General features: G+C 39.0%; 1 protein-coding gene across 1 annotated transcript in view; it reads right to left on the bottom strand.

Annotated features, from left to right (window-relative positions):
- Window positions 1–1,629: 1,629 nt before the first annotated feature.
- GUCY1A2 (guanylate cyclase 1 soluble subunit alpha 2) overlaps window positions 1,630–23,676 on the bottom strand; it is a 324,265-nt gene continuing 302,218 nt past the window's right edge. Inside the window, exon 8 of the mRNA XM_019469312.2 lies at window positions 1,630–4,021. Coding sequence (XP_019324857.2) covers window positions 3,814–4,021 — 208 coding nt within the window. The 3' untranslated portion in view covers window positions 1,630–3,813. The remainder of the gene's footprint in view (window positions 4,022–23,676) is intronic.

Here is a 23,676-nt window from a genome sequence, read left to right as displayed (position 1 = left end):
GCAGTATTTTTGTACAAAAAAAAAAACAAAAAACAAAAAACCAAAAAAACAAAAAAACAGAGCTTGGTGGTTTTCCAGGCTCTGAGGCTTTGCCTTTTCTTTGCATGCATCAATTTAATTTTGCTTTATTGCTTGAAATCTTTGGAACATTTTGCACAATTAAAAGCCCTGCTGCACTTGGGAGTAAGATTCTGTAGAAGCTGTTGTCTCGTTTTACTGTTTCCCGGAGAGGCACATTTTTGCACTTTAACAATAAAAGACTATGTCCCTGATACTATTGTCATTGGACAAGAAGACCAAGTGTGAGACCATGAGAGTTCACATTTGAAGTGCTGAATCCATGGACTCAAAGTCTCAGGCATCAGTGCCCATCTCAGAGTCCTAACAGGTCATAGCTCATTGGACTCCACACAGTCAGATATTAAAAGAGAATTCCAAAATAAAGGAGAAGAGATGGATATCAAGGCAGGTTTTAGACAGTTTGGTCACCTGTTACATAGGAGCTATATCTTCTTTCCTTCTTGACGTCACAGTACGTAGCTGAGACAGCCCACTGTCTTGTGTGGGCATTGAGTATTAATCTTTGTTATTATGGCTAATGTTACCTATTTATCCAGATTCCCAAAGCACATACTGTGCACTGTGTTTAGGGGTACATATGAAGGTATATGACCTTGTTGAATAACTGATTTATTTGCAAACAATGATGTTCTATCAAAATAATACTAGTGCCATTGTGAATCTTTGCTGCTGATGCCTAGTCATAAGGTGACTTTTTCAAAACAGGTTCCTAAAAGAACACTAAACTGAAGGAGCTCTATGTGCCAAATTATATTTTAATGTATCCTTTTGAGAGTGGATTAATACTGTTTCCCTAATGTAATACCATATGTCTAATGAGACACCCCATTTACATTCTCTTTTAATCTGCACACTAAAATGCATCGTGTCTGCAACAGTTTTTAGGTAAGAATAATGTATAGATATTAGTCAAGTGAAATCCTCGCTATGATTCATGGTTATAGTTTTAATTCCAAAATGGAGAATATGTGGACTGTGTTATATCGGAGAAATAAAAATGTAAGAGTTTTTCACAGTTTCTAAATTCTATGACAGCAGCTAGAACGAAGGCCATTTTACGCAGTTAACTTGCAAACACATAGCAACAGCATAACTAATAGTCAATGCTTGCAGGTTGGCAAAATGGAAACAGATGAGACTATTGTCTCAGACTCGAGCTTCAAAGATACATTTAGATTATATTGTTTGAAAAATGTAGTTTACATCCTGTCTGTGATATATGATAAATCTCTGGTATCTTTTTCGTTGTGATATTTGTGACAATGATAAGGCTACTTCTCTAAGTAGAACCATAGAAACTAAAAGAGTTTGTTATTTTGACCAACTGAATATATATACAATTCATGTCTTGGGCCCTATTACCAATTACTGGATAATGAAGTGGATTTTTAATGATGCTTTTAAAATATGCTTGCCATAGATATTCTTAAATATAGAGAGAATGATCATCTATTTAGAACAGTTGCTCAGACAAATCTTCACAAAAAACAGAGAAATAAATTGGATGATTACTGGAAGTCCCTTTTGGCTTTATGGTTACAAAACACATTGTTTACCACCCAAATGTTTATTGATTTACTTATGATCATAATAAACCCTAAGTAAATTCCTGTGCAGCATAAGCTTCCGTGACTTGAGCGAGCTTGGTGCTCTCTCCATGTTCCTGTGCTGTACAGAACACATTGCAAGGGCTGACTGCTTTTAGTATGAGGGCTCCGGTGCTCCCAGCCTGTGCTGGCCACCTGATGGTAAACCTCTCCTTATTCCCAGTTAAGGAAGTAGTTTAATCTCCCAGTCCCCTGAAGAGATTCCATGACAGCACCCTGTTCTCAGTCTATATGCCTCCCCTTAAATGTCCAAGCTTTCTGGCCTCCATGTTGTTCAAAACAGAGGCCTACTAGACCCAGGGAGGAGAGGGACAGGGAGCTATCAGAGAGCTCAGGGTCTAGATCCTGTCTCCACACTAAGTGTTGCCCTAGGGTCCTCATAAGTCTTGGGGTGCAATTACAAAAGTGATCACCATTTTAACAAATACTTGGCATATCTATAAATGTTTTCTAGCTACACACTTAGAGAACTTAAAAATACTCATAAGCCCCACAGTTACACTGGACATTAGTTAATATGCTCCTTAGCTGCGTTTTGTCGTAAACAAATCGTAATGCAGCCGAAATACCTGACTAGAACAAGAAATGGATTACATTCAGTAGACATAAGCGGTCTATGAGGATACCATCTGAAGGAAAAGAAAGAGCCCCTTCAAGGTTTCAAGGAAACCAATGTTTCCAGCTCATCAACCTCAATAGAAACTTGGGTTTTATATTTGATCCAAAAGAGAAAAACTCTGGACAGGCTGTGCTCCTAATTGCAGGGCGAGTCTGCGATAATATTTTCATGCAGTATTGATTCGTGGGAACAGCTCTCCATGTTAGCACCATGTGCAATAGAAGCCTATCTGTCACGATGACAATTACTGGGCCTGAAGGCTAGACCTACTTCAGCATTCACCAAGGGGATTCACCGACTGAAGAGTCACATCAATGAAACTGCAGAAGAAAAACTCTTTTGTTTTTTTGAAATCTCAAAGCCATAAAATACAGGGTTCCTCCCCCACCCCCCACCCCTGGCTTATTTGGCAAGAGGAAACAGCATTCTTGGCAAAATGTCCCTACTACTGCTTTGTCACTAATGCCAGCGTTGAGGAATTTGCTCCCAAGAATGGCAGGTAGACTTAGGAGGCATCAGTGGTTGGGCAAGGTGGGGTTGGGGGGGAAGTACTAACAAGTTCCGTAGCAGCAAGCTGCTTATGACAATGTCCTCGAACATGGAGCACAAGCTACCTAGATTTAGAAGCGCTAAATTGAAAAGGGTCCAATGCAGCAAAGCATTTCATTGTAACCGGCATTCAGTAGAAGATAGTAAGAAGACTTTTCTGTGATCCTAGTTATAGCGCAATCTGTTATTAGGAAATTTGATTTCCTCTGGATTCCATGCTACATTAATTAAATTTAAAAGATACGTTTACTAAGCAGACTTACGGTGCTTTCTCAGCATCTGAAATCCTGTTATATGTATTCTCAGTCCAAACACTAATCTGTCTAAATATGTCAAACTACATTTGATTAATAGGTTAGTTACATAATATACCAACTACACAGTAGCAGATTCTGACAATTGAATAGTGTTGTGTGTGAAATGGAATTATTCAGAAGAGAGATGTATAAAAATAGGTAATATCCCTAAAATATTTTGTGGAGTTATAGTTCTTCCTGCCAGGAAGGCAACCACAGAGCTATGATGTACGTATGAAATGTCTGTTCGGGGAAACAAAATTATAAAATATTCCTCACATACCAACTCACTAAATGTAGGAATTGATCATCAAAACTGGCTCTCAAAAGTGATAGAAATATATAGGGAAAGATACCTGTATGTGCGACAAACAAGAAAACACAGAATCTATTTATTGGTTAGTTGTGATTAAAATATATATATGACTAAAAGCACTCCTATGGATGGACACCTCTTATTTCTGCCCCACCCCCTCCGGTTTCTTTTTTACTGACAGTCATCACCCACCTTTTTCTAGGATTATTGCCTAACATAACACAGAAATTCTGCTGCTTGTTCTCAGCAAATCAGTGGAAGAGAAACAATCTCTTTGCACTCCCCCTTCATGACCCATGTTGTGGGCTTGTGCTTTGTGGAGAAGTCTTTGATCTGCTGAAGGTCTCAGAGGCTTGTCTCCCGGAGGAACATGGTGCCAATGTTGTAGGAAACTTTCTTGATTCTTGATGAAGAAAGAGAAGGCTTTGGCTGCTTAGGACCAGTTCTTACCTCCAGGAAATAGCAGATCCCAGGGATTTCCTTTGGAAAGTTATCTGGAAGCTCTTCACGGGACCGAGGAATGAATGTGAAGCTTTCTTCCCGTTTTAATAATCTAAGAAGAAAATACAGATAATGTGAATCAAATAGGTCAAATCGGCAGGATAAGGGAGAATAAACAGACAAAAAATTTAAAGGCTCAGGAAGCCAATCAACGACCAGGCTCATGTTGACACCTCTATTTCTTTGTAAAACACGTGGCCTTCCTAGGGCTCCAATTGCCAGGAAATGTTGTTTGTCAGGAAAGATGCCTTCATGTTATAATTTTTTTTAAAAAATGCTATTTCTGGTCCTACTTGAAAATATTTTTCAAATTTGATTTTTTTCCTAAACAAAAGGCAAAAGAAAACTGTACAATGCAAATTCTTTCTTTTTCTAATGTTTACTTATTTATTTTGAGAGCATGTGTGCATGCACACAAGCAGGGAAGGGGCAAAGACAGAGAGGGAGACTGAGAAACCCAAGCAGGCTCCAGGCTCAGCACGAGCCCAACTTGAGGGCTCAATCACACGACTGTGAGATCATGACCTGTGCCAAAATCCAGAGTCAGATGCTCCACTGAGTGAGCCACCCAGGCACCCCATGTATAACACAAATCTTTATTTGAATATGTAGTATTTACCCTTTCTGGTTTTAAAACCAGCCTAAATTCTGGAGCACTCCTCTTATGTTTTGCAGATTCTTGATAGGCTTTAAATGCGTGTCCTGTGTGTCAAACATATCAGTTATTTAGCACTGTAGAACATTCATGACTTCAAGTGTCTTTAATAGTTGGTCACTGATCTCTAGCAATGTTTTGTGAACTCCAGCATTTACTGGTCAAACAGTGTGACTCTTCCCTTCCAGTCACACTTACTCTTTTCTAGTACACAAACACCAGAGACTTACTCTTGTCCAGGTCCATGAAACATTAAGTTCAATACCCAGACCTAAAGGTGTGGCCCCGCCATTCAATTTAACTCAACAGCCCTCCTAGGTTGCTTCTTTTTGCCTGAGAAAAATCTCCTGGGCACTCTTGTGAATATACTCATGAGTAGAATACCAAGTTTTGTCAACAGAGATGGAAACATGGAATAAAAGAAGCAGGAAATAAATACTGACAACCAAAGCCCACAGTAATAGGGAAATGTGTGATCAGTATCAATGCATTTCCAACCATGTTTACATAATGAGGAAGACAGTGAAGGGTCTGCATCAGCAGTAGGGTAAGACAACACTTTGAAATCCTAAACATGTAGACTTTATTTGGAAGGCAGAGAGTAGCCAAACCCAGCATCACCCCTTTCCTAAAAACAGCTCATTTTCCTGAGCCAGGTGAATGGTAACAGCAGATACCAGGTATGCAATGTAAGAGACTGGTCAGGTACAAGAACCAGCTGTGGTAGAAGGCAGGGTCAAAAAGGGCAGTAAGTTCATGGAAAACAAAGGACGTGTGGGAATGAAAGATCATTGCACAAGCACTGATAATCATCTCCACACTGAGAGGGAAAAAAACATTCCTTGATGTTTAATGGATAAAATATATGAAAACAACAGCTGATAGCACTAAGAATTCTTATAGTAGGAGGAGCAGTCTATATTTACTTTTACCAACAGGAGTGGTACTATTTTGCTTTGTAAAGGATTTTTAAGCTTTAGTTGTCTTTTTAATGTTTATTTCTGAGAGAGAGACAGAGATGGGGGTGGGGGGAAAGCGAGAGAGAGGGAGACACAGAATCTGAAGCAGACTCCAGACTCTGAGCTGTCAGCACAGATCCCGACACAGGGCTAGAACTCATAAACCATGAGATCATGACCTGAGCCAAACTCGGACGCTCAACTGACCAAGGTACCCAGGTACCCCAAGGATTTTTAAGTTTTAACTCACCATTTCTTTAAAAATATTATACAATGACCATACTAACTTGGAATATAAGGAAATGAGGCTCTAAAATTTCAGAATTCTTTCCCTTTTTCATCCTCATCCACATAACCCTATGCAGAATCTCTTCTCTGACAACAACATGCTCTTCTCTGACAAATTTATGGTAAAAGCAAGCCTGGATTAAGTTAGGCTGATTTGCTCAATCACTCTAATTTAATGTCTTAAGCAGTAAGACAGCAGTGGCCTTGGAACTAGAATCCAGATTTGTTAACTCCTAATTAAGCTCAACCCTATAATAAATAAGTCTACACTAAGATAGGATGCCTGGAGGGCTCAGTCAGTTAAGCCCGACTCTTGATTTCAGCTCAGGTCATGATCTCACAGTTTGTGGGTACAAGCCCTGCATAGGGCTCTGTGCTGGATTCCTGCTTAGGATTCTCTCTCTCTCTGCCCCTCTCCAACTCATGCTCACTCTCTGTCTCTCTCAAAAAAAAAAAAAAAAAGACTACACTAAGATAGCTTTCTGTGATAACAATGAAACTGAGATATAGGTAAGGCATTAATGACAATCACAATGAAATTTTTGGTAGTTTGCTTTCTTTTTGTTTTTACAGATGTCAATTTTCTGTACATACAATATACAACCAGTCACTTCTGAAATAAAATGTAAGATTCCTCAACAGTAGTTAAGTTTAGCACGGAATTCCACAATAATTTTGCTTAGCTCAAACAGAATGGTCATCGATGTGAAAATATTTGGGTATCAATCAACAAACATGTTGAGTGCTGGCGACATGCTGTAATGGTTTTCTGAATGGACGAGAAGAAGTAGGGATGCCCAGAATGACTTAACATAGAATTTAAAAGGCAAGAAATACTCACAGGAACAAAGTAGCAGCAATACAAGGTGGTCTTGAGTAACACATAAAATAAAATCCAAAGAAGGAAATTCTGCATGGTTACTAGAGAGATGACTGTGCATCTTAGTACAAAAGGCAAGAGCCAGAGCAATAAAGTTCACCTCTACCAATTATAAAATTGAGCCACAACACCAACCTTTCAAACAAGTCTCCTTAAAGGCCCATGCAGTAGATAGGACTCCACATGAGCTATATTCTTCTATTTATGTTAAGTCCTCTATTTTTTTATGCTCTATTTGAGTCACCAAGGTCTTCATATTTTGCCGTAATTGAGATGTTCTGACACTGAAAAATAACATTGAGTTTACATCTATGAAAGTACTTGTAAATGACTGAAAGTGGGTCACTAGCGGCTTTAGAGGCAGTGCTTTTAAATAATTCACTGCACTTTGGTAGGAAACTTAACAATGAATTGATCTCTTGACCTTTTAAATACGTCTCATCTTTGATGTGCTAAAAATCACAAAGACAGTAGCTTTTATGGGGCTTTATTCTTCGCCAACTAAATATTTTGGTATTAATAAAGTCAGTACAGTTTTAAACTTCAATAACATGAATGAGAGCACAGAAGAGCAAATTCACAGAAGCTCCTATGATATCCAGGATTTAGCAGCGTTTGTATAAATGAATGCTGAAGTGAAATATTGAGATGACTTCCAGTAGTACAATCTGAATGAGTTCCTGGTGGGTCTGTGCGGGAGGTCAGGGGAAACATTTCACACAGCATGCCTGGCGATGATGAGTCGTGGTGCTGAATAAATGCTCAAATGTGTACACAGGGATTAGGAATTTATACACTGATCACTCCAGAACCTCTGATCCCCTCTGAAATGCTTTATTAAGTCCAAGTCCCTGGGCTGGCTCTAAAGCTCTGCCTAAGAATCCATTTCTTCAGCAACTTGGGACTGATATGGAAGCTTAGATGCCACACAAATCTAAATTCATCCCCAGCCATAATCCCCAGCTGGTTGATATATAACCTGGGGGTTTGGGCAACATGTTTAATAAGTATTGGGAAGGCACACAAATCCTACTTCACCTGCCTGTTAGTATTCATCTTCTCTCAACAAAGTTTTTCCTACAAATTGATTTTCAAGATGAGAATACTCCGCTGCTTTGAATCACTGGATGGCCCCCAAACATGTGAGGGGAGCTGGATACCATGGGGGTCCATGGAGCTGCTCCCTCACTGTTAGGAAAACTAAGCCATCTCTGACTCACTCAGTTCTTATTTGCACATCTCTGACCACACCAAGCTTTGTGCTCTATCCTGTATTCTGTCCTATAAATGGACCTGAAACTTATTCGCACTGAGGTCCAAATGACCTAAATGTAATTTACATTTTAACACGGGACTCAGAGCTTTTTAATAGGTAACAGAATTGTAACAATGACATTTCAGGCAACTTATTCTGGGATTTATTAACTTCTGCAGATCAGAAGATTTATTAACTTCTGCAAATTGGCTTCTATAAAATACAGCTTGGTCATCTATAGGATAAGGTCAGAATCTGGTCTTTCATTCTTCTATATACTTTTCTCCAATTACATACAATGATTTCATTGTGAATTATGTCCACTTGCTCTATGTATTTCCCGCAATTCTCTAGACTCTATTATGAGGAAAAATAACCAGTCGTGCAATTCTTGAGCCAGGCTTCATGCAGTCTTTGGTCAGTGAATTCAGCCGTCAGCCAGTCAAAAGTTATTTTATTCAATGCCTTCCACGAGCTGGGTGCTGACCCAGTGCATTTCTACTTCTGATCATATTAATTGTGGGACAGGAGAGGACTGAGAAGAATTTTTATTTTTGCTGAAAATATCTTTCTATAAAGTGGTTGGTTATGTTTTTGTTTTGATTTAGCCGAGTGGACACCATGGACCACCCACAGACAGAACCTACCTTGAGGAAATTAATACATGTCGTTGCAGTCTCTAATGGTGACCCACTAGTGTAGGTAGTCACCTAAGACCTACTTGTTTGAAGTCATCTTGTGAGATTAGAAAACCTTCGTTTCAACAACTGAAAAGATCCATGTAATATGCAGAAAGCTCTGAGATAGTGACCATTCAGAATGCTTACCAGAGTGGTCACTAACTTGTCTACTAATTACCATGCTACCACTCGCCAAAAGGGGATGTAAGACCGAGGCAAGATAGGGTAATATATGCTGCATCTTTCAGAGCTGAGGGCCTGAAAGATTATCTGGATAATGACCTTTTAAAGACCTTGGATGTCTGAAATGTCTTTAGTTAACTCTCAGTTTGATTGTTCTCATTAGGCATTAAATTTTTGTTTGGAAATTACTTTCCCCTCAGAACTTGCTGCTAGAAACTCAGATTTCATTCTGTTTGCTACTCCAGTGGATATGAATTTTCTCCTTGATGTTGATCAGTCTCTCTCATCATCATCATTCTATCTCTGGTGTTAGGAAAACTAAGGATAATATATCTCAATGTATCTTTTTCTCTACCTTTTTTAAAAAAAATTATTTAGTTAACTTATTGTGAGGCAGCAAGAGACAGAGCATGAGCAGGGGAGGAGGAGGAGGAGGAGGAGGAGGAGGAGGAGGAGGAGGAGGAGGAGAGAGAGATTCCCAAGCAGGCTCCAGACTGTCAGCACAGAGCCCAACCTGGGGCTCGATCTCATGAACTGTGAAGTCATGATCTGGATAGAAACCAAGAATCAGACACTTAACCCACTGAGACACCCAGGATACACTGCACGGGGTTTGTTTGTTTGCTGTTTGTTTGTTTGAAGTATAGCTGACCAGTGTAACATTTGTTTCAGGTGTACAACACAGTGACTGGACAACTCTACAATTTAGGCTGTGCTCAGCTCAAGTGTAGCTGCAGTCTGTCACTGTACAACACGATTCCAGTGCCACTGACTACATTCCCTATATGGTACCTTTTACTCCCATGACCAATTCATTCCAAAACTGAAAGTCTGTACCTCCCACTTACCTGCACCCCTTTTTGCCTACCCCCTCCTCTATGGCAACCACCAGATGGCTTTCCATACTTATGAGTCTATTTTTGCTTTTTATCTTTGTTCATTTCATTTTTTAGATTCCACATACAAGTGAAGTCCTATGGTATTTGTCTTTATCTGACTGCTGAATTCACTTAACATAATGCAACCTATGTGCATTCATTGTTGTCACAAATGGCAAGACCTCATTCTTTTTTATGGCTGAGTAATATTCCATTTTTTAAATATACCATATATTTATCCTTTCATCTATGGCTACTTAGGGTGCTTCTGTAACTTGACTACTGTAAATAATGCTGCAAAAATATAGTGGTCAAGATATCTTTATGAGCTAGTGTTTTTTTTTTCCTTTGGGTGAATACCCAAGAGTGGAATTATTGGATCATACAGCATTTTGAGGAAACTCTATACTGATTTTCACAGTGACTGCACCAGTTTATGTTCCCATCAACAGAGCACATGGTTCTTTATCTCCTCATCCTCACCAATTCTTGTTATTTCTTCTCTTTGTGAAACTAGCTATTCTCAAAGGTATAAGGTGATAACTCATTGTGGTTTTGATTTGCATTTTCCTGATGATCAGTGATGTTCAGCATCTTCCATGTCTGTTGGTATCTCTATCTTTCTTTAAAAAAAAAGAAAATGTCAGATCAGGTCCCCTGCCCAATTTTTAATCAGACTGCTTGTTTGGTTTTTTTTTTTGTTTGTTTGTTTGCTTTTTTTTTTTCTTTTTTGGTGTTGAGTTGTATAAGAGGTCTTTATAAATTTTGGAGATTAATCCCTTGTTGGATATGTCATTTGCAAATGTCTTCTCCCATTCAGTACGATGCCTTTTTGTTTTGTTGGTAGTTTATTTCGCTGTGTGAAAGCTTTTTATATTGGTGTAGCCTTAACAGTTTATTTTTGCTTTTGTTTCCTTTACCTGAGGAGACATATCTAGAAAAAAATGTTGCTAATATTCATGCCAAAGAGATTACTGCCTATGTTTTCATCGAAGAGTTTTATGATTTCAGGTCCCACATTTAGGTCTCTATTCCATTTTGAGTTTTTGTGTATGCTGTAAGAAAGTGGTCCAGTTTCATTTTGTAGGTAGCATCCAGTCTTTCCAACACTGTTTACTGAAGAGATTTCCCCATTATACATTCTTGTCTCCTTTGTTATAGATTAAATGACAGTATAAATGTGGGTTTATTTCTAGACTCTGTTCTGTTCCCTTGATCTATGTGTCTAGTTTTGTGCTAGTGCCATACAGTTTTCATTATTGTAGCTTTGGAGTATATCTTGAAATCTCAGATTGTGATCCCTCCACCTTTGTTCTTTCTCAAGATTGCTTTGGCTATTCAGGGTCTTTTGTGGTTTCATACAAATTTTTGAGTTATTTGTTCAGTTCTTTGGAAAATGCTATTGGTATTTCCACAGGCACTGATTAAAAATATAGAATGCTTTGGGTAGTATGGATATTTCAACAATATTTATTGTTCCAGCCTATGAGCATAATATGTCTTTTGTGTCCTCTTCAATTGCTTTCATTAATCTTTTAGAGTTGTTGGGTACAGGTGTGTCAACTCCTTGGTTCAATTTATTCCTAGGTATTTTATTTGTTTTTGGTGCCACTATAAACAGAATTGTTTTCTTAAGTTCTCTTTCTGTTACTTCATTATTACTGTATAAAAATGCAACTGATGTCTCAGTTTGGTATCTTGCAATGTTATTAAATTTATTACTTTTAACACTGTTGTGGTAGTGACTTGAGGGTTTTCTATATTTTCTCTGTATCATGCCATCTGCAAATAGTGACAGTTTTACCCCTTCCTTATGGGTTTGGATGCCTTTTATTTCTTTTTCTTTTGTAACTGTTGTGACTAGAACTTCCAGTACTATGTTGGATAAAAGTGATGAGAATGGACATGTTTGTGTTATTCCTGGTCTTAAAGAAAAGGCTCTTGGGGCGCCTGGGTGGTTTAGTCAGTTAAGCATCCGACATTGACTCAGGTCATGATCTCACAGCTTGTGCTGACAGTTCTGAGCCTGGAGCCTGCTTCAGATTCTGTGTCTCCCTTGCTCTCTGTCCCTCCCCCACTCATGATGTCTCTTACTCCTTCAAAAAGAAACATAGGGAAAAAAAATAAAAAGCTGTCAGTTTTTCCCTATTGAGTATATACTATCTTGGGTTTGCCACACCTTACTCTTACTAGGTTGAAGTATTTCTGTCTAAAAACCCACTTTGAGAGTTTTTATCATGGAAGCATGTTGGATTTTGTCACATGATTTTTTTTTGCATCTACTAAGATGAACATCTGATTTTTATCCTTCATTTGTTACCATAATGTATCAATTCATTTGCAGACACTAAATCATCCTCATACCCCAGAATAAATCTTACTTGATCATGGTCAATGATCCTTTTATTGTATTGTTGAATGCAGTTTGCTGACATTTTGCTGAGGATTTTTACAACTCTGTTCACCAGAGATATTGGCCTATAATACTCCTTTTTTGTGTTATCCTTTTCTGGTTTTGGTATCACAGTAATGCTGGCTTCATAAAATGTGTTTGGAAGTTTTGTCTTATATTTTTTGGAATAGTTTCAGGAAAATTGGTATTAATTCTTCTTAATTACCTGAGAAGAACTTACCTGAGAATATATCTGGTCCTGGACTTTTGTGGCAGTTTTCCTATTACCAACTCAATTTTGTTACTGCTAATTGGTCCTGTTCAGATTTTCTCTTTCTTCCTCATTCCATTTGGAAGATTGCATGTTTCTAGGAATTTGGCCATTTCTTTGAAATTGTCCAATTTGTTACCATATAATTTTTCATAGTAGTCTCTTATAATCCTTTGTATGTCCATGGTATAGATTCTTCTCTTCATTTTGGATTTATTTCATTCCTCTTTTTTTTTTTTCATGAGGAGTCAAGCTAAAGCTTTATCACTTTTGATAATTTGGCCTTCCCCAAAAACAAACTCTTGTTTCCATTGATCTTTTATTTTTTTTATTTTTAATGTTTATTTTTTCTATTTATTTTAATTTTTAAAAGTTTTTAATTTACATCCAAGTTAGTTAGCATATAGTGCAACAATGATTTCAGGAGTAGATTCCTTAATGCCCCTTACCCATTTAGCCCATCCCCCCTCCCACAACCCCTCCAATAACCTTCTGTTTGTTCTCCGTATTTAAGAGTCTCCTATGTTTTGTCCCCCTCCCTGTTTTTATATTATTTTTACTTCCCTTCCCTTGTGTTCATCTGTTCTCTGTCTTAAAGTCCTCATATGAGTGAAGTCATGTGATATTTGTCTTTCTCTGACTAATTTTGCTTAGCATAATACCCTCTAGTTCCATAGTTGCAAATGGCAAGATTTCATTCTTTTTAATTGCCAAGTAATACTCCATTGTGTGTGGATACACCACATCTTCTTTATCCATTCATCCATCAATGGACATTTGAGCTCTTTCCCTACTTGGATACTGTTGACAGTGCTGCCACAAACACTGGGATGCATGTTCCCCTTTGAAACAGCATACCCATATCCCTTGGGTAAATACCTAATAGTGCCATTGCTGGGTTGTAGGATAGTTCTATTTTTAATTTTTTGAGGAACCTCCATACTGTTTTCCAGAGGGGCTGCACCAGTTTGCATTCCCACCAACAGTGCAAAAGAGATCCTCCTTCTCTGCATTTTCACCAACATCTTGTGTTGCCTGAGTTGTTCATGTTAGCCATTCTGACAGGTGTGAGGTGGTATCTCATTGTGGGTTTGATGTATTTCCCTGATGGTGAGTGATGTTGAGCATGTTTTCATGTGTTGGTTGGCCACCTGGGTGTCTTCTTTGGAGAAGTGTCTATTCATATCTTTTGCCCATTTCTTCACTGGATTAGTTGTTTTTTGGGTGTTGAGTTTGATAAGTTATTTATAGATTTTTGGATACTAACCCTTTATCTGATATTCCGTTTGCAAATATCTTCTCCCAATCCATTGGTTGTTTTTTAGTTTTGCCGATCGTTTCCTTTGCTATGCAGAAGCTTTTTAGCATCAATTGATGAGATCCCAGTAGTTCATTTTTGCTTTTGTTTCCCTTGCCTCTGGAGAGATGTTGAGTAAGAAGTTGCTGCGGCCAAGGTCAAAGAGGTTTTTGCCTGCTTTCTCCTTGATGATTTTGATGGCTTTCTGTCTTACATTGAGGTCTTTCATCCATTTTGAGTTTATTTTTGTGTATGGTGTAAGAAAGTAGTCCAGGTTCATTTTTCTGCATGTCGCTGTCCAGTGTTCCCAGCACCACTTGCTGAAGAGACTGTCTTTATTCCATTGGATATTCTTTCCTGCTTTGTCAAAGATAAATTGGCCATACGTGTGTGGGTCCATTTGTGGGTTCTCTATTCTGTTCCATTGATCTGAGTGTCTGTTCTTGTGCCAGTACCATACTGTCTTGATGATTACAGCTTTGTAATACAGCTTGAAGTCCAGGATTGTGATGCCTCCTGCTTTGGTTTTATTTTTCAAGATCGCTTTGGCTATTCGGGGTCTTTTCTGGTTCCATACAAATCTTAGGACAGTTTGTTCTAGCTCTGTGAAAAATGCTTCTGTTATTTTGATAGGTATAGCATTGAATATGTAGAGTGCTTTTGGTAGTATTGACATTGTAACAATATTTGTTCTTCCTATCCAACAGCATGGAATATTTTTCCATTTTTTGGTGTCTTCCTCAATTTCTTTCAAAAGCTTTCTATAGTTTTCAGTGTATACATTTTTTCACCTCCTTGGTTAGATTTACTCCTAGGTATTTTATGGTTTTTGGTGCAATTGTAAATGGGATTCCTTATTTCTCTTTTGTTGCTTCATTGTTGCTGTATAGGAATGCAATAGATTTCTGTGCATTGATATTATATCCTGCAACTTTGCTGAATTCATGTATTAGTTCTAGCAGTTTTTTGTGGAATCTTTTGGGTTTTCCATATAGAGTATCATATCACCTGTGAAGAGTCAAAGTTTGACCTCCTTGCCAATTTGGTTGCCTTTTATTTCTTTGTGTTGTCTGATTGCTGAGGCTAAGACTTCCAATACTATGTTGAATAACAGTGGTGAGAGTGGACATCCCTGTCTTGTCCCTGACCTTAGAGGGAAAGCTCTCAGTTTTTCCCCTTTGAGGATGATATTAGCATTGGGTCATTCATCTATGGCTTTTATGATCTTAAGGTGTGCTCCTGCTATCCCTACTTTCTTGAGGGTTTTTATCAAGAAAGGATGCTGTATTCTGTCAAATGTTTTTTCTGCATCTATTGAGAGGATCGTGTGGTTCTTGTCTTTCTTTTATTGATGTGATGTATCACATTGATTGTTTTGCAGATATTGAACCAGCCCTACATCCCAGGTATAAATCCTACTGGGTCGTGGTGAATAATTTTTTTAATGTATTGTTGGATCTGGTTGGCTAGTATCTTCTTGAGGATTTTTGCATGCATGTTCATCAGGGAAATTGGTCCATAGTTCTCCTTTTTGGTAGGGTCTTTCTATGGTTTGGAATCAAGGCAATGCTGGCTTCATAGAAAGTGTTTGAAAGTTTTCCTTCCATTTCTAATTTTTGGAATAGCTTCAAGAGTATGGGTTTTAACTCTTCCTTAGGTGTTTGGTAGAATTCCCCTGGAAAGCCATCTGGCCCTGGACTCTGTTTTTGGGGGGAGATTTTTGATTACTAATTCAATTTCTTTACTGGTTATGGGTCTGTTCAAAGTTTCTATTTCTTCCTGTTTCAGTTTAGGTAGATTACATGTTTCTAGGAATTTGTCCATTATTCCAGACTGCCCATTTTATTGGCATATAATTGCTCATAATATTCTCTTATTATTGTTTTTATTTCTGCTATGTTAGTTGTGATCTCTCCTCTTTTATTCTTGATTTTATTTATTTGGGTCCTTTCCTTCTTTCTTTTTGATCAAACTGGCGAATGGTTTATTAGTTTTGTTGATTCTTTCAAAGAGCCAGCTTCTGATTTCATTGATCTGTTCTACTGGGTTTTTTGGGGTTTGTTTGTTTGTTTTGTTTTGTTTTTGGTTTCTATAGCATGAGTTTCTGCTCTAATCTTTATTATTTCCTGTCTTCTGCTGGTTGGGGTTTTATTTGCTGTTCTTTTTCCAGCTCTTTAAGGTGTAAGGTTAGGTTGTGTATCTGAGACCTTTCTTCCTTCTTTAGTAAGGCCTGGATTGTTATATATTTCCCTCTTATGACCGTCTTCGCTGCATCACAGAGGTTTTGGGCTGTGGTGTTATCATTTTCATTGGCTTCCATGTATTTTTAAATTTCCTCTTTAACTTCTTGGTTACCAATTCATTCTTTAGTAGGATGTTCTTTAGTCTCCAAGTATTTGTTGTCTTTCCAAATTTTTTCTTGTGGTTGATTTTGAGTTTCATAGCATTGTGGTCTGAAAATATGCATGGTATGATCTTGATCTTTTTGTATTTGTTGGGGACTGATTTGTGTCCCAGAATGTGATCTATTCTGGAGAATGTTCCGTGTGCACTGGGAAGAATGTATATACCACTGCTTGAGGATGAAATATTCTGAATATATGTGTTAAGTCCATCTGGTCCAGTGTGTCATTCAAAACCATTGTTTCCTTCTAGATTTTCTGATTAGATGATCTGTGCATTGCTGTAAGTGGGGTGTTGATTAATTGATTTATTTATTTGTGTGCTCTCACATTTGGAGCATAAATGTTTACAACTGTTAGGTCTCCTTGGCGGATAGACCCCTTAATTATGATATAATGCCCTTCTTCATCTCTAGTTACAGTCTTTATTTTAAAGTCTAGATTTTCTGATATAAGTGTGGCTACTCCAGCTTTCTTTTGGCAACCATTAGCATGGTAGATGGTTCTCCATCCCCTTTCAGTCTGAAGGTGTCTTTAGGTCTAAAGTGGGTCTTTTGTAAACAACATATAGATGGATCTTGTTTTCTTATCCATTCTGTTACCCTTTGTTTTTTGATTGGAGCATTTAGTCCATTGACGTTTAGAGTGAGTACTGAAAGATATTAGTTTATTGCCATTATGTTTCTTGTAGAGTTGGAGTGTCTGGTGGTGGTCTCTGGTCCTTTCTAGTCTTTGTTGCTTTTGGTACGTATGTATGTATGTGTGTGTATGTATGCATGCATGTATGTGTGTATTTTCGTCTTTTCTCCCTCAGAGACTCCCCCTTTAAATTTTTTGTAGGGCTGGTTTAGTGGTCGTGAACTCCTTTAAGTTTTGTTTGTCTGGGAAACATTAATCTCTCCTTCTATTTTGAATGACAGCCTTGCTGGATAACGAATACTTGGCTGCATGTTTTTCTGATTCAGCACATTGGACATATCCTGCCACTCCTTTCTGGCCTGCCAAGTTTCTGAGGATAGGTCTGCTGCAAACCTGATCTGTCTTCCCTTGTAGGTTAAGGACTTTTATTCCCTTGCTGCTTTCGTGATTCTCTCCTTGCCTGAGTATTTTGTGAATTTGACTATGATATGCCTTGTTGATGGTTGTTTTTTGTTGAATGTAATAGGAGTCTTCTGTGCTTCCTAGATTTTGATGTCTGTGTCTTTCCCCAGGTTAGGAAAGTTTTCCACTATGATTTGCTCCCTTTTTTTCCTCTCTTCATCTTCTGGGACCTTATGATTCTGACATTGTTCCTTTTTTCTTTTTTAATTTTTTTAACGTTTATTTATTTATTTTTTTAATGTTTATTTATTTTTGAGACAGAGAAAGACACAGCATGAACAGGGGAGGGTCAGAGAGAGAGGGAGACACAGAATCTGAAGCAGGCTCCAGGCTCTGAGCTGTCACCACAGAGCCCGAAGAGGGGCTCGAACTCATGGACCGTGAGATCATGACCTGAGCCGAAGTCAGATGCTTAACCGACTGAGCCACCCAGGTGCCCCGACGTTTATTTATTTTCTTGAGACAGAGCTTGAATGGGGGAGCGTCAGAGAGACAGGGAGACACAGAATCAGAAACAGGCTCCAGGCTCTGAGCTGTCAGCACAGAGCCCGATGTGGGGCTTGAACTCATGGACTGTGAGATCATGACCTGAGCTGAAGTCAGACGCTTAACTGACGGAGCCACCCAGGAATCCCTGACATTGTTCTTTTTTAATGAGTCACTGATTTATCTAATTCTTAAATCGTGCTCTTTTGCCTTAGTCTCCCTCTTTGTTTCTGCTTCATTATTCTCCATAAGTTTGTGCTCTATACTGCTGAACGTCTGCTCTGCCTCATCCATCCCTGCCACCATGGCATCATTCGAGATTGCCAACTATGTTATCGCATTTTTTTAATTTCATCCTGACTAGCTTTTACTACTTTTATCTCTGCAGAAAGGGATTCTAATCTATTTTCAACTCCAGCTAGTATTCTTACTATCATGATTCTAAACTCTGGTTCAGACATCTTGCTTGTATCTGTGTTGGTTAAGTCCCTGGCTGTCATTTCTTCATGCTCTTTCTTTTGGGGTGAATTCCTTCATTTCATATTTTGAATTAAGAAATGGAATTAATGAGGTAAAGAAAAATTAAAATTAAAATAAATTAAAATTAAAACACACACATACAAATCAAATAAATGATGCTAGATTCAAGGTGTGTTTTGGTCGGGGTGTTGAAAGGGTCTTGATAGATTAGAGGAAAAAGAGGGAGGGAAGGAAATCATTTGAAAATTTGAAAAAAATGAATACACTGAAATAGAATAAAATGAAATAATGGATGTAAAATATAATTTGAAAAATTTACAAAAAAGTAAAAAATATAGTAGAAAAAATTTAAAATATATATATTTAATAGAAATTTAAAATAAAATATTTTTTCTGTCTGTATTCAAGAAAAAGGAAATAAAAAGGAGAAAATAAGAAAACTGAATAGATGGACCAGGGAACAGACTGAAATACAATTGGAATTACATCGTTTTCCCCTAGAAGTCAAGCCATGAATTGATTTATAGCCCTTAAACTAAGCAGGTGGAGAGACTTGTGTTCCTGAAGAGCGAAGTTGGCCCAGTTGGGTGGGGCTTAGTGTAACAGCTCTATTCTCCACTAGATGGCACTGCTTAGCTTATTGGGGTGGATTGTTGTGGCACTTGCAGGTGTGTATGTGCATGCATGAGAGTGGTGAACATGGTGTCACCCAGCTACCCTGTCTCTGGTATCAGAACTCTGTTCTCCCTCATCAGCAATCATGCACCTGTCCTTGGCTTCTGTCCACTCCCCACTTTTCCATGGTTTGTGACCAAGCCCCAGGCAACACCTCCCTCCTGAGTTCTATCTCAGATGCAGCTGCTTTTCCCAACCCCTTACTTCTGAGGGACTGTGGCTTTGACCAGTTTTGCCCCTCTGTGGGAGAGTCTCACCGAGCAATGGCTGGGTGCTGGCAGCACCCAGGAATGTTAATGAGACCGTGCCACTGCTGATGCCTAGAGACTGCGGCTGGGTACCAGCCCACCCCAGAAAAAGTTCACATGATCGTGTAGCAGCAGCATTTCAGGGATTATGGAAAATCACAACACACATCTGGCACCAGGCTTCACCCTTAATGGCCTTGTTCCAGCACCAGGGAATGTGGTTGTTCTCCAGGGTCCACTGGGGCCTTTGCCTATGGGGGAGCCACACAGCCTCTACCAGATGTCCTCCCTGCAGGGAAACTGCTTCTCCTCGTGTGGCCCAAAGACTCCAGACCTCACACTGCTTCCAGGGATTTGCCCTTCTCACCAGAGCACCACCAGTTATTGACCTGCAGAGTTTCAGACTCTGTGCTCCCCCTGTTTATAGAGTCTTAATGGAATTTAAACCCTCTCCTTTCTCCTTTCTCCCTTTTTAATTCAGTCCCTGTGGCTTTTTCCACTTTTCCACATTCTCTCCAGAAGATTACTCTCTGACTCCACATTTCACGTCTACATTGTCATATTTTACATCTTATTTTGTGAGTCCTCTTAACTTTTTTGATGTAATTGATTTTAGTACTTCCATTTTTAATCCTCATAATAGCTTTTTAAGTGATTGTTCTACTATTTTTACTGTGTGTTTGCTTTTATCATGGGATTTTTTCTTTCATAATTTTCTTGTTTTTTTTTTTAGTTTTCTTAATGTTTATTTTTGAGAGAGAGAGAGAGAGAGAGAGAGAGAGTCAGTCAGTCAGGGAGGGGCAGAGAGAGAGGGAGATACAGAATCTGACGCAGGCTCCAGGCTCTGAAGCGGGGCTCAAACTTACAAACTGCAAGATCATGACCTGAGCCAAAGTTGGACACTGAACCGACTGAGCCATCCAGGTGCCCCAACAATTTTCTTATTTCTAATTATGGCCTTTTCTTTTCCATTTAAATAAGTCACTTTTAACATTGCTGCTAAGGCATGTTTAGTGATGAAGTCCTTTAGGTTTTGTTTGGGAAACCCTTTATTTCTGTTTGTATTCTGAATCAACCTTGGCATGTAGAAGTTAGGCTTATATTGTTTTCATAATACATAACTAGTTGCTTTTCTATCTTTAATCATGGTGTGGTCCTCCTTGGGTTTATCTTGTTTAGAACTCTGTGTGCTTTTTTCACTATTATTTCATCAAAGTTTTCTGCCCCTTTCTCTCTTCTCTGTGACCCTCTACAACACAAATGTTTTTTCACTTCATGTTGCCCAAGAGATCCTTAATATATCTTCATTTTTTAAATTCTTTTTTTGCTTTTTGCTGTTTGGCTTGGGGGCTTTCCATTGCCTTGTCTTCCAGATTGCTAATCTGCTTTTCTGCCTCCTCTAAATCATTATTGATTGCCTCTAGTGTATTTTTCCTTTCAGTTATTGTATTTCTCAACTCTGGTTGTTTTCTATTGCTTTGTTCTCATGGAGCTCATTCACTCATCTCTCCAGTCCAATAAGCAACTTTATGAACATGACATTGAACTCCTTGTCAGATTGCTTATCTCCATTTCACTTCGTTATTTTCTCTGAGGTTTTGTCTTATTCTTTCATGTGAAGCATATTCCTCTATCTCTTCATTTTCCTTGACTTTCTGTGTTTGTTTCTATGAATTAGGCTGAACTGGTACTTCTAAACTTGAAGGAATGATCTTTATATGGTCATGTCCTATAAACACTATATATGTCTGCTGACTTTGGCTAGCTGGTTGAAACTGCATCTGTCATGGGCTGGGAGTCCCAAGGCTTTCTGAATTGGGTCCACCCTGGAGGAATGACTGGAGCTGAAGTGGGCACTGCCCAGGGAGACATGGGGCTTTTTATGCAGAGAGCCCCTGGAAGGACACATGAAGCTGAAGTGAGTACAAGCCAACGGTCTTGGAGTGCCTTGCACTAGGGGTACCCTGGCAGGATAGCTGGAGCCAAGATAGGTGTGGGCTGGTGGTTTCCTGAGTGCTTTGCACAGGAGGTGACCTAGTAGAACAGTTGGATCAGAGGCAGGTGTTGGGGGGTCCTGTGGCACTCCACTCAAGGGCCTCTGGCCAGCTGGCTGTAGCCAAAACAGGCATGGATGAGGAGGTTACGGGGTACCCTGGAAGTTGTCTGGGACCAACGTGGTGTGGACATAGAATGTTACGGGGTGCTTTGCATCTTTGTCACCTTGGTGAGATGGCTGGAGCTATAGTGATCACGGACCACGGGTGTCCTGTTGTATGCCATGTGGGGGTTGCCTAGGTAGAACAGGTAAGGCTGGTGTGGACTTGGAGCATAGGAGTCACTGAGGTTGTAGGCTAGTAGGGAGGCCAGGACAGTGCTCTTGTCTTTGCTCTCAAGGTGTGTGAGGGGGTGGGGATATAAACCATGGTATTTGCCAGCCCTTTCCATCTAGAGAGAGTTCCAGCAACTCCCCTGGCCATACTCTAGGGCGGGATCTTTTATATTCTAGTTGTTATTTGAAACTATGGCTTTTTTTTAATGTCCCAGGATATCTGGGGCTGTTGTGGGCTAGGGATCCAGGGCTTGCAGAAGCAGCAGGTTGGCTATTACACTCAGAAGCAGCAGGTTGGCTATTACACTCAGGTTGTGGTGTCCTGTCCACACCAACAAGTTAGAGCAGGAAGGCAAACAGTGGCCCTCATCAGCCCCTCTGACCTAGAGAGAGTCCCAGTAGTTCCCCAACATATGACAGGGGTCTGGGTTGTGTTCTGCTTCCTCTACGTTCTAGTTTACGTTTTAAGCTATAGCTTTTCTTATTTTCCACAACGCAGACAAATATGCTCACAGTTTCTTCAGTACTATCCCTCCCCACTGTGAATGGTAGTATTGGAGGTGGGCAATCCCTTCATTACTATATCTGTTTCTTTTGCTCTTGTCTTAAGTGGTCTACCTCTTGTTGTGCAGAAACTGTTCAGTTATCCCTCAGTTCTTCAGGAGGAATTGCTCTATAAATAGGTGTAGGTTTGGTGCATCCATGGAGGAGGGGAGTTTAGGGTCTTCCTGCGTCACCATCTTGGACCACAACTCCATCAATGCATCTTTTTTAATCATTAAAATGACCCCTAGCGGAACGTTTTAATATAGAAAGTTAGATGTTTTAGTTCTGGGAATTTTGTTATTGTTGGTGTTAATTCTTTGATGATTTCTTATGTTTTTCCTGTATGTGTTCTTTTTCTGGATTTCTGCTTAATCAGACATTGGGCTTGGTAAATGGATCAGACATTGGGCTTGGTAAATTGATCCTTCAACTTGTTTTCCTTTCTATCTGATCTACTTGCTCATTTTTCTCTTGTATTTTCTATGAGATTGCTTTCAGTATTACCTTTTCCTTCTTCTATAGAATTTTAAAAGTTCACATACGGCATTTTTAATTTCCAAAGCTCATTCATGTTATAGGATTGTTTCTTTTTTGCTGTGCTGTGCTCTTAATTATGATCTGAAACCTATGACAATATTAATCAATCTTTTATTGATTTTTGGTTTTAGTGGTTGTTCTCTGTATTGTTTCTGCTTCTCCAGACATTAAATAATTAACTTTTTTTTCTTGTTTGTTTTGGTCTTTCTCTTTCATATTAAAGGCATTCAAGAAATGACTAATATTCCTCAAAGTCTCCTTCTATTTAACTGTGAGCCATTAAAATCTGATTGGAGGCTTTGTCATAAATGTAGTAAGACTGTGGAATTGTGAGTCTCCCCTGACTATGTCATTATGCTCCCCAAATAAAAAATAGATTTAGTGGTTTTCCCTTCAGCTAATTTGTCCAAGTACCAATGTTGCAAACATGCCCATTGCATTATACCTAGCTTACAGCATTTTGAAAGCTGAATGGAAGGAAATCAGCTAGAAATATCACTGTTCAGTATGTAGACTTTTACTTAACCCCCCCCCCCCGCCATGTTCACTTGCCGAAATATAGAACAATTTTGGTTCAAAATCTCAAGGAATGAAAACCTCTGATATCCTTCTCAAGTTACTTGTCCCCTCAACTGTATTCTTAGTAATGGAGTTTCAGGTAAGCACATCATTACCCAGATAGAAAACTAGATTTCCCCAAATTCCCTACCACTGTTTGTGTGTGATTATTAGGTTCTTACAGTTAGATGAATTTGCCCATTTTAAATGAAAGAAGTGAAGTAGACTCCATTTTCCTTTGGCAACTGTTAACACTGACTGTCAAGATTAGAATTTTGCAGAAGATGTCTCCAGCTTCTAGTTCCCTGAGTCTCATAAAGTGGGCTTTTCTCACCTATTGGTGACTTTCTCACATAATTGCCTAATCACTGGAATGTATCCACTTTTCAGTTTCCTGATGCTCAAAGGCAGCAATGGGAGTGGCCATGGCTCTAGTGGCAACCTCAGGGGTAGGGGCTTGCCTAACTAGCCAGTTTTGCATTTAAGGCATCATTTTGAGATTTAGAATCTGCTCTTTATCCCATTTCATTGATTCTGTAAACACATCATTCATTGTATGAAATCTCTTCCTGCTTAAAATAGTTGGAGTGGTTTCTACTTCCTGTAC

The sequence above is a fragment of the Panthera pardus genome, unplaced genomic scaffold, assembly GCF_024362965.1.
Source record: "Panthera pardus isolate Hobbes unplaced genomic scaffold, ASM2436296v1 HiC_scaffold_12, whole genome shotgun sequence".
NCBI lineage: Eukaryota > Metazoa > Chordata > Mammalia > Carnivora > Felidae > Panthera > Panthera pardus.
The sequence above is the reverse complement of the archived record's forward strand: the minus strand, read 5'-3'. Positions and strand labels throughout refer to the sequence as shown.